Here is a 12,581-nt window from a genome sequence, read left to right on the forward strand (position 1 = left end):
CTTCAGATACACGGTTGATGGACTTCCATTTCATGCGGCTCAATGTGGTGCCTTCCATAGTTCCAGTTACAGATAGGTAGCCGTGTTGGTCTGCCATAGTCAAAACAAAAAAATTTTTTTTCCTTCCAGTAGCACCTTAAAGACCAACTAAGTTAGTTCTTGGTATGAGCTTTCGTGTGCATGCACACTTCTTCAGATACACCAACTGGAACCTTTTTACCTGACAGGGAAAATTCTGCTGGACAGATTTTTGAATGAAACTTTTCAGACTAACAGAAACAAGGAGCATTTAAGAAGTTACAATTGTGAAGGATCTTGGCAAGCTGGAGCGAGTGCAGAGGAGGGCAACCAAGATGATCAAGGGGCTGGAAACTAAGCCTTATGAGGAACAGCTGAAGGAGCTGGGTATGTTTAGCCTGGAAAAGAGGAGACTGAGAGGAGATAGGATAGCCATCTTCAAATCTCTGAAGGGCTGTCACATGGAAGGTGGAGCAAGCTTGTTTCTCCTGCTCTGGAGGGTAGGACTCAAACCAATGGATTCAGATTACAAGAAAGGAGATTCCAGCTAAACATCAGGAAAAACTTTCTGTTGGCAGTGGAATGGATGACCTTGGAAGGTTGTGGATTCTCCTTCCTTGGAGGTTTTTAAGCAGAGGTTGGACGGCCACCTGTCATGGATGCTTGAGCTGAGATTCCTGCATTGCAAGGGGTTGGACTAGATGACCCTGAAGGGTTCCTCCCAAATCTACAATTCTACAATTCTAAGAAGAATAAACGTTGTTAAAACCTTCTAGATCCAAAATGTCTGTGTTCTCAAGAAGCAGCCATTCTTTCAACCAGCAGAATGCTGCTGATTCATAATAAAGTTTAAGGTCTGGCAGGGCAAATCCACCTCTATCCTTTGCATCAGTTAATATTTTAAATTTTATTCTGGGCTTCTTGCCCTGCCAGACAAATCTAGAAATGTCTCTCTGCCACTTCTTGAGACGGTCCATTTTGTCCAAAATTTGCAATGATTGGGGACTTCCGGGTTGGCGCCATCGCCGAATGGCGGACTCCCTCCGAGCTCCGGAGGGAGTCTGCTCGGCAGGGGCTGGGTTCTACCGCACCGGCGATGCGGGGACCCTTAGAAACCACGGCCACGGAGGCCGTGGACATGGAGACTCGGCTTGCACCGTTAGCGCCCTCCCGACTCGTGAAGGAGCCTTTTTAAAGGCTACGGATCGGGTGCCGGGGAGAAGCGTGGTGCCTTGAGTTTTCTGCTTCCCCTGCTGAGCGAAGCCGCATGCCATCCGGCGGAGAGCGCTGACTTCTTCCATTGAAAATTCGGACTTTTCAACAACAACCCGTGAGTAAATTTGGAAATCGGGTTCAAAAGGAGGAAAAAAATTTTTTTTTTTTTTTTTTTCGAATTGGATACGAGCGGGGGGGATCCAAAAAGGAAGTCAGTCCCCTCCCTATTGTAAACTTTCCAAAACAAGGACGGGGAAACCAAGACCCAAAAAGGCTTGCATTGCTGATAAAAATCCAAAATTTCACGATGGGGAACTACAAGAACTGTGCTGGAGGAGGAACTGGAGAAGGGAAACGCAACCCCCCCCCCTGGGAACCGGGGCGACTGAAGAGAGAGCCTGGTGAAAGGAGTCGGAGATTTTGACAGCTGTCAAAATAGCTGTCAAAGTCGAAAAGCGGAGTGGATTTTATTATGAGAACTTGGCTGGTTGATACAATTTGCTACAACTTGTTAAAATTTGGATACAAAATGGCGAATATGGATAACAAATTGACTTTTGGATTAGAGGAAACAAAGTTACAACAATCCCCCTTGAGGAGCTTCGGGACATTACAAGGATCGGGAAAGTGGAAAAACACCAATGGAACTTTACAGGACTGGTTATCTTCTGGGAAAGCTGCAAAACGGAAATAACATCTCGTCTTCAGGGTGTTTTCTTTTTTGTTTTTTTTAAAGGAGACAATAGATTTTTCTATTGAAGAAAGGAAGGGACTGAACGTAAGGTTTTGCCCCTGAATAACAACTATCCCTGCAGACTTACCAAACTTGGGACTGAACGTAAGGTTTTGCCCCTGAATAACAACTATCCCTGCAGACTTACCAAACTTTCGAACTACAACGTTTTAGCAGCGGAACAAAGGGAAATCAGACTACAACCTGGAAAGAACAATGGAGGGAGTTCTATTACAGTTTTATTAAAGACTGAAGTTAAAGTTTTGAAAAATAATGATAATAATAATAATTTTGATTTTCAAAAAAATTTATTTTTAATTTTAAAAAAGAAAAAGCCAGCAAGGAGTTGGGGAAAAGTTGTGATTTATGGCCTTAAGAATTCCAGGCAGACACCAGGGGTTGATGGTCAGGGGGAAATTAAACCGGGGACAGGGGGGGGAGAACTAAAACTCCAAAGGCTTGCCAACTTGGTTATTTTTTGCTGAATTGGTCTATTATTCATTATATTTTTTTTTTTTTATTTTCTACTTTTTCTGTTTCTATTATCTGGGGTGCTTCTTTTATTAAAAAATGGAAATTGTGGAATGACATGGGGTGGGTCTTGGGGAAAGAACACTGGGTTTTTTTTTCTTTTTTTTTTTTTATTGTAAAACAAATTAAGTTTCAATTTGGATGGGGAACTTGTTTGACCAACAATATGAAAGGGGAATATGGTAGGGGTGGGGGAAGGGGGGAGTCCCGTAAAGTGATATTTTTTGTATTTTTGAAAAATTTTAATAAATATTATTTAAAAAAAAAAAACAAAATTTGCAATGATTGAAACAAAAATAACATTCTTGGCAATACATTCATCTTTATAACAGCAATTCGACCCAACAAGGAAAGCTTCAAATTTGACCATATTTCTAAGTCCTTTTTCACTTCTGACCAACATTTCTCATAGTTGTCTTTAAATAAGTTTAAGTTCTTAGCAGTCATATTAACCCCCAGGTATTTCACTTTCTTAACCAGTGTTAAACCTGTCTCCTTCTGAAACCTCTCTTTCTCAATTGGTGTTCCTGAAGCGTTCCTCCCAAATCTACAATTCTACAATTCTAAGAAGAATAAAAGAATTTTACCCTTGGACCAGGCAGGCCTTGCTCTCCTCGAAGACCTGGAGTTCCGATGGTGCCAGGCGCTCCCTGCACATAAGCAAAAGCAAATAGCTGAGGTAAAAAGCATTCAATACAAAAATGGAATTTTGCCGAAACACAAAAAGGAGCAGTAACTTAAGGCCTGGTTCAATTTTTGAGGTCATGGCACTATTTCTTCCCTGATATAAGTAAATCTCAAATGACAAAAACTTACTTTCCCATGTCATGACACCACAAAATAATATATAGAAGCTCTGTGCAGACATTTCTTCAGTAAATATATAATGGTCTGCACCAGGGCCGTGGCTAGGGTGTGGTGAGAAAGGATCCTGCCAGGGACACAGGTAAGGGGGGGGGCCAAAATTGGCTAAAAATATAAAAATAAATTAAATAATGGATTTTCTGTGAAAGAATTCGTTACAAGGTGAAGTGCATGAGGAATTGAATAGGTGGAGGAGGGTTGGAGGAGAGGTGGAAAGAAAAGCTAATTTGTTTGTGGCTGGGGGGTGCAATCTGGATGGTTCTGCAAGATCACCCAGCTACGGCTCTGGTCTGCACTGGACCTGAATTAAACCAGTATCCCAATGCAGTAGGCTAAATATACAACATTAACTATTTAGTGACCCAATGATGGTCTCTGTGCAATTCCACTGTTGGTACTTTTTCAATTCACACCCCCAGAAATTATGCAGAAAGATAAAGTTCACAGCATCCTCTGTTGGTACTTTGCAGGGGGAAGAGAGAATCACCAGTTACTATTGTTATGAATGGACAGATTTACCTTACCGGGCATATATTTGAGCTGTGACGTTTCCTGGCTTTTGGGCTCCCACTGTTTACTTCTTAACCTGGGAAAATGCTTCAGCTGCAGCCCACAAAGGCTCAAGCCACGTTAGTCTTCAAGGTGCCACAAGTCTCCTTTCTGTTCTATATTGTACAACAGACTAGCAGGGCTGTGCCCTGGAAAATCGCCAGAAATGCCAGAAATAAGCCACAGAATTTCCTCACCTGTGGTCCTCTTGGACCTGGTTCTCCCACAGATCCTGGTGTACCTGCTGGGCCTCTGTTTCCCTAAAATATAAGAGTAATTGAGTAGCCAGTGTAATGAAACTAGTGGGCTGTAGATTAAGGACAGACAAAAAGAAATAAGCACTTCTTCACAACATGTGGAATTTACTACCCTTAGGTGAGGTACTGAACAGGGTGTGAAGACTTTTCTGCTTGCCTCTGCCTTTGCTCCTCAAACCACGCATACATGGCCTACCCTGTGAATTCTGCTTCCTTTTTAATGAGAGTCTGTATTCCTAAAGCAGATTAGGCAAATCCATGGAGTTTCTATATTCAAACAGCAGGACTGGGCATCTCTTGCCTCCATGTTGCCTCTTCTCAGAAATATCTGCACCGACCACTGCTGGGAACAGGGTTCTGGGCTAGAGTCTAGCATTTAAAAGATGAAATGTAACTTTCCTAAATGTTGTCCAGTATCTACATTGAAAGCTTCATTTTCCTCAAAGGTTTATTTCCATGAACCAAACTGGGTGGCTGTGGACCAGACATGACTGGTTAGCTTCATCTGACCTACCTTGTAGGGTTGCTGCAAGGATAAAATGGGGGGTGGGGGTGGCGACACCAGACATGTGTGCATGGGGTGTGGCAGGTACAGCCAGGGACACCCAAATGTTTCAGAAAACCAGGAATCATGATGAGGAGGAGAGCATATAGTACAGCAACCTAGCTCCCTCAACTGCCACAATTCTCAGGGAAGCTGGGGGGAGGGCGAGAGACAAAGGCAGAATGGGGAATGAGGAATGCAGAGAGAGATGCAGGCAGAATAAAATGGCTAGAATGGCTTCTGCCCACATCAGTCTCTGGAAGCATCCCTGGGGTGACTGGCTCCTGTGGCAGCAGTAAGGGAGCTGGGAGGGAGTCCTTCTCTAGGCCAGGAAGATGAAGAAAATTTGATCCGTTTTGGTCAATTTGGGTCAGCTCATTATCTGGTTAAAGATAAAGATCATGAAAATTGACCATATATTTCTGCACGTCTGGTTAATACTACTGTATAAATTTGGTATTTTGTGTATCATTTTTAAGTTGTGTAAGTAAAGTTTAGTTGTCAATTTTAAAAAGTAAGTTTAGTTAAGCTTCAGTTTCTTTTGTTTTGTTGGATGAATAAAAATAATGTTCTTTATGACTGAGTATGAATATGCATTCAACAAATGTACATCTTTAAATAAATAAAAATTCCATGGGTGCACACCTGAATGAAATGTGCTGTGCATGCCTTTGGGGGGCACCGTGGAAACCTCACTGAATTTCAGGTCTTATTACTAATAGGTTCACAATAATTTTTTTTCAGACATGAGCCACCTGTGAAGCATATTCATGTCTGCAAACGTCATAACAATTGCCTTGTATAAATGAGCAGTGTACATGATTAGCTAAAAAATAAATAATAATCCATAAATGGTTCAGCTGCTTCTAGGGCAAATGTTTCTAAAACAAATTATCCTAAATGCAAAGTTGCCTCACAAATTTATATTTAATATCAGAATTGCAGGAATTCTCATTTGCATTCTTCAAATCTGATATAACTTCTCCTGTCCTGCAACCCATATTCCCAATCAAGGATCTTAAAAAAAAGAAAGAAAGAATGGCGTAGAAGTATTATATTTTGCATGTAGATTGTTAGCACTTACTTTGATCCCTGGAGGTCCTCTTCTGCCCTGTTCTCCCTGCAAATCGATAAAAAGCACAGCCACAAACAGTAATGAGAAGCTATCTCTAGCAACAACCTCTGTTCTATTTTTGTCACTGCCTCTGCTTTGCAGTCTTCTTTCATGGTTCCCTGATAGGAAACAGGCCACTTATTCTGAACTTCCTTTGTGGGAAGGCATGTGGAAGATCACAGCAGAGCTAAGTAGATGTTTTAGCTAAACAAGCCTTATCCGACACCTCCTCTAGTTCAGCTTCTGGCCCTCCTTTCCTTCAATGTTTCTTCCCCAGTGATGCCCACGACATGGCTTCCCCCCAGACAGCACCCACATTCTCACTGCCCTCACCCAGATCCCTTAGGAACACCCTGCTTCATAACACCAGGCAATATGTCTCCCACCCAATGAAGCTGGCATTCTTGTGGTAAAACCATTCCCTGTAGCAGGCAGAGCCATGCCTCCTTCATCACGGTAATGTGGCCTCCTGCCAAGCCTCAGATCTGGGGCCCACTGCGACTGAAAGTGTTATATCCAGATCTTTGGATGAAGGTGTGTCAGTCCACATTTGCCATGTGTTCCTCCCAATATGTCCTTGCTCCAAAGCTGGTGTGAAATCCGCTCAACTGTCTCAGGCAGCAACCAGCTCAAGGCGACTGAATGCAGGGAATCCATCCCTGATGATACTGCCATGGGAGCAGGAGAGCATGCAGGTGAGAGCACGGACAACATCACAAACAGAAGCAACTTTGTTGTTTGTTACACCTGGCTGTTTCCCCTAGTTTCTCTCATTGGTTTTGTAAGCAACCAAATACTATAATCCCAGCACATTGATTTCTAATAGTAGCTTGGCTGGAAGGCGCACAATTCAGATGTTACTGAAGCTAAGCAAGTGTGGAGCGAGTCATAGGAGACCACCTGGGAACCCTACTGAATGTCAGCTTGAACTTCATGATGGAAGAAAGGTGGGCTCTAAATGCACCTACATAAATAAATAAGAAGAACCCACACTGGGGTGCTGCACCAACCTGAACCCCCTCCAAATTGTTTTCAAGAAGCAAATCTTGATGAAGGACAGTATGAAAAATATTACAAATAACAAAGCTCAGTTCTCTGTCCTGATGCATTGTTGATGGAGTGTAGCAAAGCTGTTTCCTTCCATTACACGCTAGGAACCATTAGCCAGAAGCAAACTAAACAGTAGGGGAAATGAACAGTACTCACATTTCTTCCAGGTCCTCCTGGGGTACCTGCTGGTCCATCTCTTCCAGCTTCTCCCTGGGACAGACAAAGCACACAGTCTGTTTATTGCTTTATAGGCAAAGAGTAATCAATATAACAACATTTTGTTTGAATTATCAGTTTTTATTGCAATGACAATCCAATGAAATAAGCTTTACCGTTTGTCCAAGTTCACCCTTTTGGCCTCTAGCTCCTGGCTGAGTGACATCAGGTCCTGGTGTGCCCTGGAAGCAGCAGCAGTGAAAAGTGAACAAGTCATTAGTGAGGTAGCATTTGCTTTAGTAACTTCCTGAGTAGCCATGATGTGCTGCATGTGCTGCAAAATTAACATGTCTTGAGATCTCAGATTGTTAAGCTATATATATTTCCCCTGCCTCAGCCCAGTAGAAGGGATTCAACTAGCAAAGGTTGATGCCTCGATTGCTTTGCGGGTTGGGCTCTAGGAGCCCAAATTTCAGTCACCTCAGAAGAGGTAGCTGCATCTGCATGTTACGCTGCAGTAAGGTGCATCCAGTACCCCAGCTGTTCCCGTTCTAGAGAGCCACCACTTGGTCAACAAAAAAACCTAAATAAATTGAGACAGCTTGTGGCCGACTCCCAGGAACCATGTACACATTAGGGGCTGCTTGTATAGTATGCCAGAGATGGGGAAGAACCAAAATTGTGTGCATGTTTTAGTGATGCACACCACTGGATCTCAAGAGCCTTCTGCTTCACAGAGAAACTGCTCCATGACAGTTGCCACAGTCTAAAGTCTGAAATAAAAACCCTTGAAAAGTGTTCAGCATATTTACCGAATCTCCTCGCAATCCACGGTCGCCACGCTCTCCTCTTTCTCCTTTGACTCCTTTGGCACCCTGCAAAGGTATATCCACATCATAACACAGCTGAAAGGCACCCAACACAGCTATGGCTTTCTGCAGTCAGTGTATCGCTTGCAGCTTTAAGTATGTTGTCTGACGATTGCTGATTTTCCACAAAGAAAATACTAATGAAACGGAAAATGGACTGAATTTTTGCATCTATGTCAGGGCCTCTTTAATACCAAACAAGAGGACCCCGCCTCAGACTGGGCATGTCTTTTCTGATGTAGAATCAGATGTGTTGGTGCCTGGGTTGGATCTGAAGAGGTCTTGAGGTTGCAAGCCTTTTGCTTTGGTTGTTTGGGTGTCAGCAACAGCTCTGGGTTCACATTTGCCCTAGTGTGTTTTGAGTACTGTAATAGATAATATAAAACTTACCCGTCTACCGGGGCCTCCCCTGTCCCCAGGAGAACCGGGATGGCCTCTGTCTCCCTGGCAAAAACAATCACATTATTCACATCTATTAATGAAAGTTTGTTACATAAAACAAATATTTTCCAAACCAGAAAAGTTTCCTTTAAATGACCAAATGTTTCCCAGGCAACTTACTTCTTCCCCATCTATTCCATCAAGGCCAGCCTCACCCAATTCACCCTGCAGAAGGGAACAAAGCAGTTATTACAGGGCAAACCACCAAATTTACACAAAGGTGACAATGCATTGTTTTTAGGAGACAATGCATGGTACACATTTTTTTCCTTCTGATATTTCTAAATGGTTACATACCTTTTCCCCTTGAAATCCACGACTTCCCTAGAGAGGTACGAGAAAAGGAAGGTTATTCGTGTAAGCAAAACCTTGTTCCTCAGAAACCCAAATTAGAGAAATAAATCAAATGATAATCAAGGGGCCACCACAGTTCGAAGCAGCAGATCATCTGAGTTCTATCAGCTTTTCCACTGACTTCTCAAAAAACTGCTTGATACAAGAATGTTGTGGCTCAATGTGCCCCCAACTTAAAAAAATAAAATGAAATTTAAAGGCTGAAATCTGATGCACATTTACCCCAGAGTGAGTTCTACTGAGGTCTCAGTAGACTTTGATAGGAATGTGTTGGAGGGGCTGGGCATGAACTGTGCAGAAAGCCACAAAGCCCAGTGGATATTGCAGCATCAAGAAGAACTTGATATTTTCTACCCTTTCTGTAAGTTCTTAAGGGCACAATGAAGATTCCAGTCCCTCGGGGGGCTCATGAGCATGGGACCAGAGTGCACAAACTAGAATAATCAGAAGAGCTGCAAGAGGTGCTGTAGCTCGAAAGGATAAAACTGCTCAAATAAATGCCTTTCTTTTCCCACATCTGAATCGCTCTCCCTTCTGCCCACCCACTTTCCAACTCTTCTCAGACCCTTTGCTCAAAACAAGTATCTACAACAGGGTTTCCCAAACTTGGGTTCTCAGCTGTTGTTGGACTGTAAAAGGTAAAGGACCCCTAGATGGTTAAGTCCAGTCAAAGGTGACTATGGGGTTGTGGCGCCCATCTTGCTTCGGGCCGAGGGAGCTGGTGTTTGTCCGCATTCAGCTTTCCGGGTCATGTGGCCAGCATGACTAAACCGCTTCTGGTGCAATGGGACACCGTGATGGAAACCAGAGCGCACAGAAATGCTGTTTACCTTCCTGCTGCAGCAGTACCTATTTATCTACTTGCTTTCAAACTGCTAGGTTGGCAGAAGCTGGGATAGAGCAACAGAAGCTCACCCCACCATGCAGATTCGAACCATCAATCTTCTGATCAGCAAGCCCAAGAGGCTCAGTGGTTTAGACCACTGTAACTCCCATCATCCCTAACCAGCAGGACCAGTGGTCAGGGATGCTGGAAATTGTAGTTCCAAAACAGCTGGAGGGCCGAGTTTGGGAAACTCTACTCTAGAGAATAAGACATACATTCTAGACCATGAATGTGGACCTTCAGGTCCATGCCAGGGACAGAGGTCAAATGTGACTCTCCAGGCCTCTTTCTCCAGCTGCCAGAACTCTCTGGAGAGCACCTGCCCTCCCCCAGGCCACGGCCTCTGCTCTGCTTCTCAAGTGCTTCTCCCTGGCTGCACTGTGTCCTTGTACTGTGACAGTGCCTCTCACTTGCCTGAACAGAGGACAGAAGTGGGTGAGAGTGGTTTTGTATGTGAAGAAACCTCTTCCCTTTGCACAGGGTGGAATGCAGTCTGTTGTGCAAAGCTTGCCTGTAGCTTACTTGGGTCTGAGTTGATGTCATTTTGGGTTCCCTCCATTCTGCTAAACCTGTTTTGCAATGGCCTGGTGTCTACATGCAGATAAATGAACTAGCTTGAAACTAACCTACTGCAGAAAGGTTGTATCCCCTGCTCTGCCTTCTGCTGCCTCTGGCCCCATCCACCCTGACATGTGGCCTGCAGAGGGCTGACCATTGGGCTGAAAGGGTGACCACCCCTGCCAGTCTGGGTTTAGGTGAGGGCACAACCAATTCCAGGTTTATGGAGCGAAGTTTCACAGCATAATCCTCTATGTGCCTGCCCCAAGGTAAATCCCACTGAGCTCAACGGGGTTACTCTCAGGTAAGAGGGTATATGAGTGAAGCCTCCCAGGATAATCCTACAGATATCAGTTCAGAAGAAGTTCAGCTGAATTCAGTGGGGCTTCCTCCCCAGGAAAGTGGGACGAGACCTGCAACATCCATCACTGTCATTCATTTTCTGAGCTTAGGGGAAAGAAGACGAAGCAATGTGCTGAAAATACCCAATATTTATCACATGATCAATATGGGTGTTCACGGATCTGCTGCAAAATACCAATACTTGATCTTCAGCTGGAGTGAACAGGAATGATGCCTATGGACAGATGTTCATCTGCTTTATTCTGTATTTCTGTAATATTCTATTTGTGGTTGTTGCTTTCAATACCTTAGTTCCTCTTTCACCAGGACAACCTTGGAATCCTTGAGTTCCGTTTATACCTGGAGGCCCACGGTCACCCTGTGAGAAGAAAGGAATAATTCAACAATTTGCATTTATGTCCATTCAGTCATAGATGGACGGGGTATTATCTTGGCTATTGTGCCTTACCTAGAAAGCTGCTTATTTAAGCACTTCTGCAACTAACACCTGGTGGATCTCTAGTGACACCTCTCCTTAAATACTCACATAGAAATTCCATCATACTTTAATAAAACTATAAATGGGATTTGCCATAACCCCCCCCCCCCCAATTTTAAATGGCAGATGAGAAAAACCAGTCATCTGGCCTGTGGTGATCAGCCCACAGTACTAACTACCATTGTTTAGCTCTTTGCAACTTACTTCTGGAACCACTTCCTTCCAGCCACACGACAAGAAGATGAGGGGAAGGGCAGACACCCTTAAGCTTAAAGTCACCTTTCCCCCTTCATTTGCTTTTTCATTCTATAATTTCATTTTTAATTTGCATACCACCTTTTTACATAGCTGAGCACAAGGCAGTTTTACAAGCCACAGAAACAACAAAATATAGAACAAAGATCACACATCCTATAACAATCTGATCCAGGGCAAGGAAGTCGTAATGAAGCAGATTACTATAAAAATAAACAACTCAAATCAACTAAATAATTGATTTGAAATATGTTACAATTAAAAAACCTCAAAATCAGCAGATAACAATCAAACAGAAAAGCACTCTCAGCCATTACAGTAAATCGTTACTATACTACAATCAGTTGAAACAGCAGCAAAGGCACAACATACACACAATTTCTCAGTCGAAATATATAAAAAAATTAAAAAATTGTCCAGTAGCACCTTAGAGACCAACTAATTTCTCAGGGCATATGAAAGAGTTTCTATTTCAAAAAGTTTACTCACTGGTCCGCCTTCATCTCCAGGATAACCTCTGTAGCCATTTTCCCCTGAAGATCCCTTTAAAACACACAAAGACAAAACACACATGGTTTGTATTTCCATCTATATACAGTACATACACTTGGGCTCTCTCTTCTAATATCCTGTATTCCTCCCCTTAATCTCAATTCAAAATCTTCCTGGGTAGAAGGTTTCTATTTTACTATTTATAGAAGTAAATAATTCTGTATGTATATCAAATTTTACAATCTTTCATGAATAGCAATGGTATCTTCTTTTTATGGCATTAGAGACTTGCAGTCAGATAATAACAGAAGCAGATGGTATTTAGCTTATCTCTGCCACCTGAAGTTCTATTCCTGTTTCTCTAATGTGAACAGTGTTAATTTATTCATTATTCTTTGCATTACAACTCAATGAGATGTTCAGAATTTGACCAACGTAGCAGAAGTCTTTGCCTATTCACATTCAACTTGTCAATACATCATCAAGCACTGCCAAGCTCAGAAATATGACCCTGGGACTACAAACACAGTCCCCAGCATGGTCAAATTCTGAGCCAAAAGTAGAAACTTTGCTCTTTATCAACCTAGGTAACAATGCTGAAATGAAATTTCACATCAGTCGAAATGAAATTTCAATTCAGAATCTGGCAAATTTTAATGGACTGCACTGAACCGATTATCTGGAAGCACAATTCTTTCCAAACAAGGCTACATGAGTACAATATACAGAATTTGCCATAATTCAGTTCTGGCCCCTCTCACTGCCATTCTAAGAGAACAAAGGAGGCGTTCAGGGTGAGTCCCGGCACCTCTTTTTCTAGAAAAATAGCATTGGCGATGCATAGATCATTGTGA

The 12,581-nt window shown here is 42.9% G+C and overlaps 1 protein-coding gene across 16 annotated transcripts in view; it reads right to left on the reverse strand.

Annotated features, from left to right (window-relative positions):
• The window catches only part of COL6A3 (collagen type VI alpha 3 chain), a 111,037-nt gene that overhangs the window by 35,717 nt on the left and 62,739 nt on the right, over positions 1-12,581 (reverse strand). For all 16 annotated transcript variants that reach the window (XM_083625614.1, XM_083625626.1, XM_083625628.1 and 13 more), the window contains 11 exons: positions 11,725-11,778; positions 10,789-10,860; positions 8,639-8,665; positions 8,462-8,506; positions 8,291-8,344; positions 7,844-7,906; positions 7,208-7,273; positions 7,032-7,085; positions 5,796-5,831; positions 4,108-4,170; positions 3,085-3,147 (listed from right to left, as the gene is read on the reverse strand). In XM_083625614.1, coding sequence (XP_083481740.1) covers positions 3,085-3,147; positions 4,108-4,170; positions 5,796-5,831; positions 7,032-7,085; positions 7,208-7,273; positions 7,844-7,906; positions 8,291-8,344; positions 8,462-8,506; positions 8,639-8,665; positions 10,789-10,860; positions 11,725-11,778 — 597 coding nt within the window. The remainder of the gene's footprint in view (positions 1-3,084; positions 3,148-4,107; positions 4,171-5,795; positions 5,832-7,031; positions 7,086-7,207; positions 7,274-7,843; positions 7,907-8,290; positions 8,345-8,461; positions 8,507-8,638; positions 8,666-10,788; positions 10,861-11,724; positions 11,779-12,581) is intronic.

Source organism: Podarcis filfolensis (genome assembly GCF_964270895.1).
Source record: "Podarcis filfolensis genome assembly, chromosome: 1".
NCBI lineage: Eukaryota > Metazoa > Chordata > Lepidosauria > Squamata > Lacertidae > Podarcis > Podarcis filfolensis.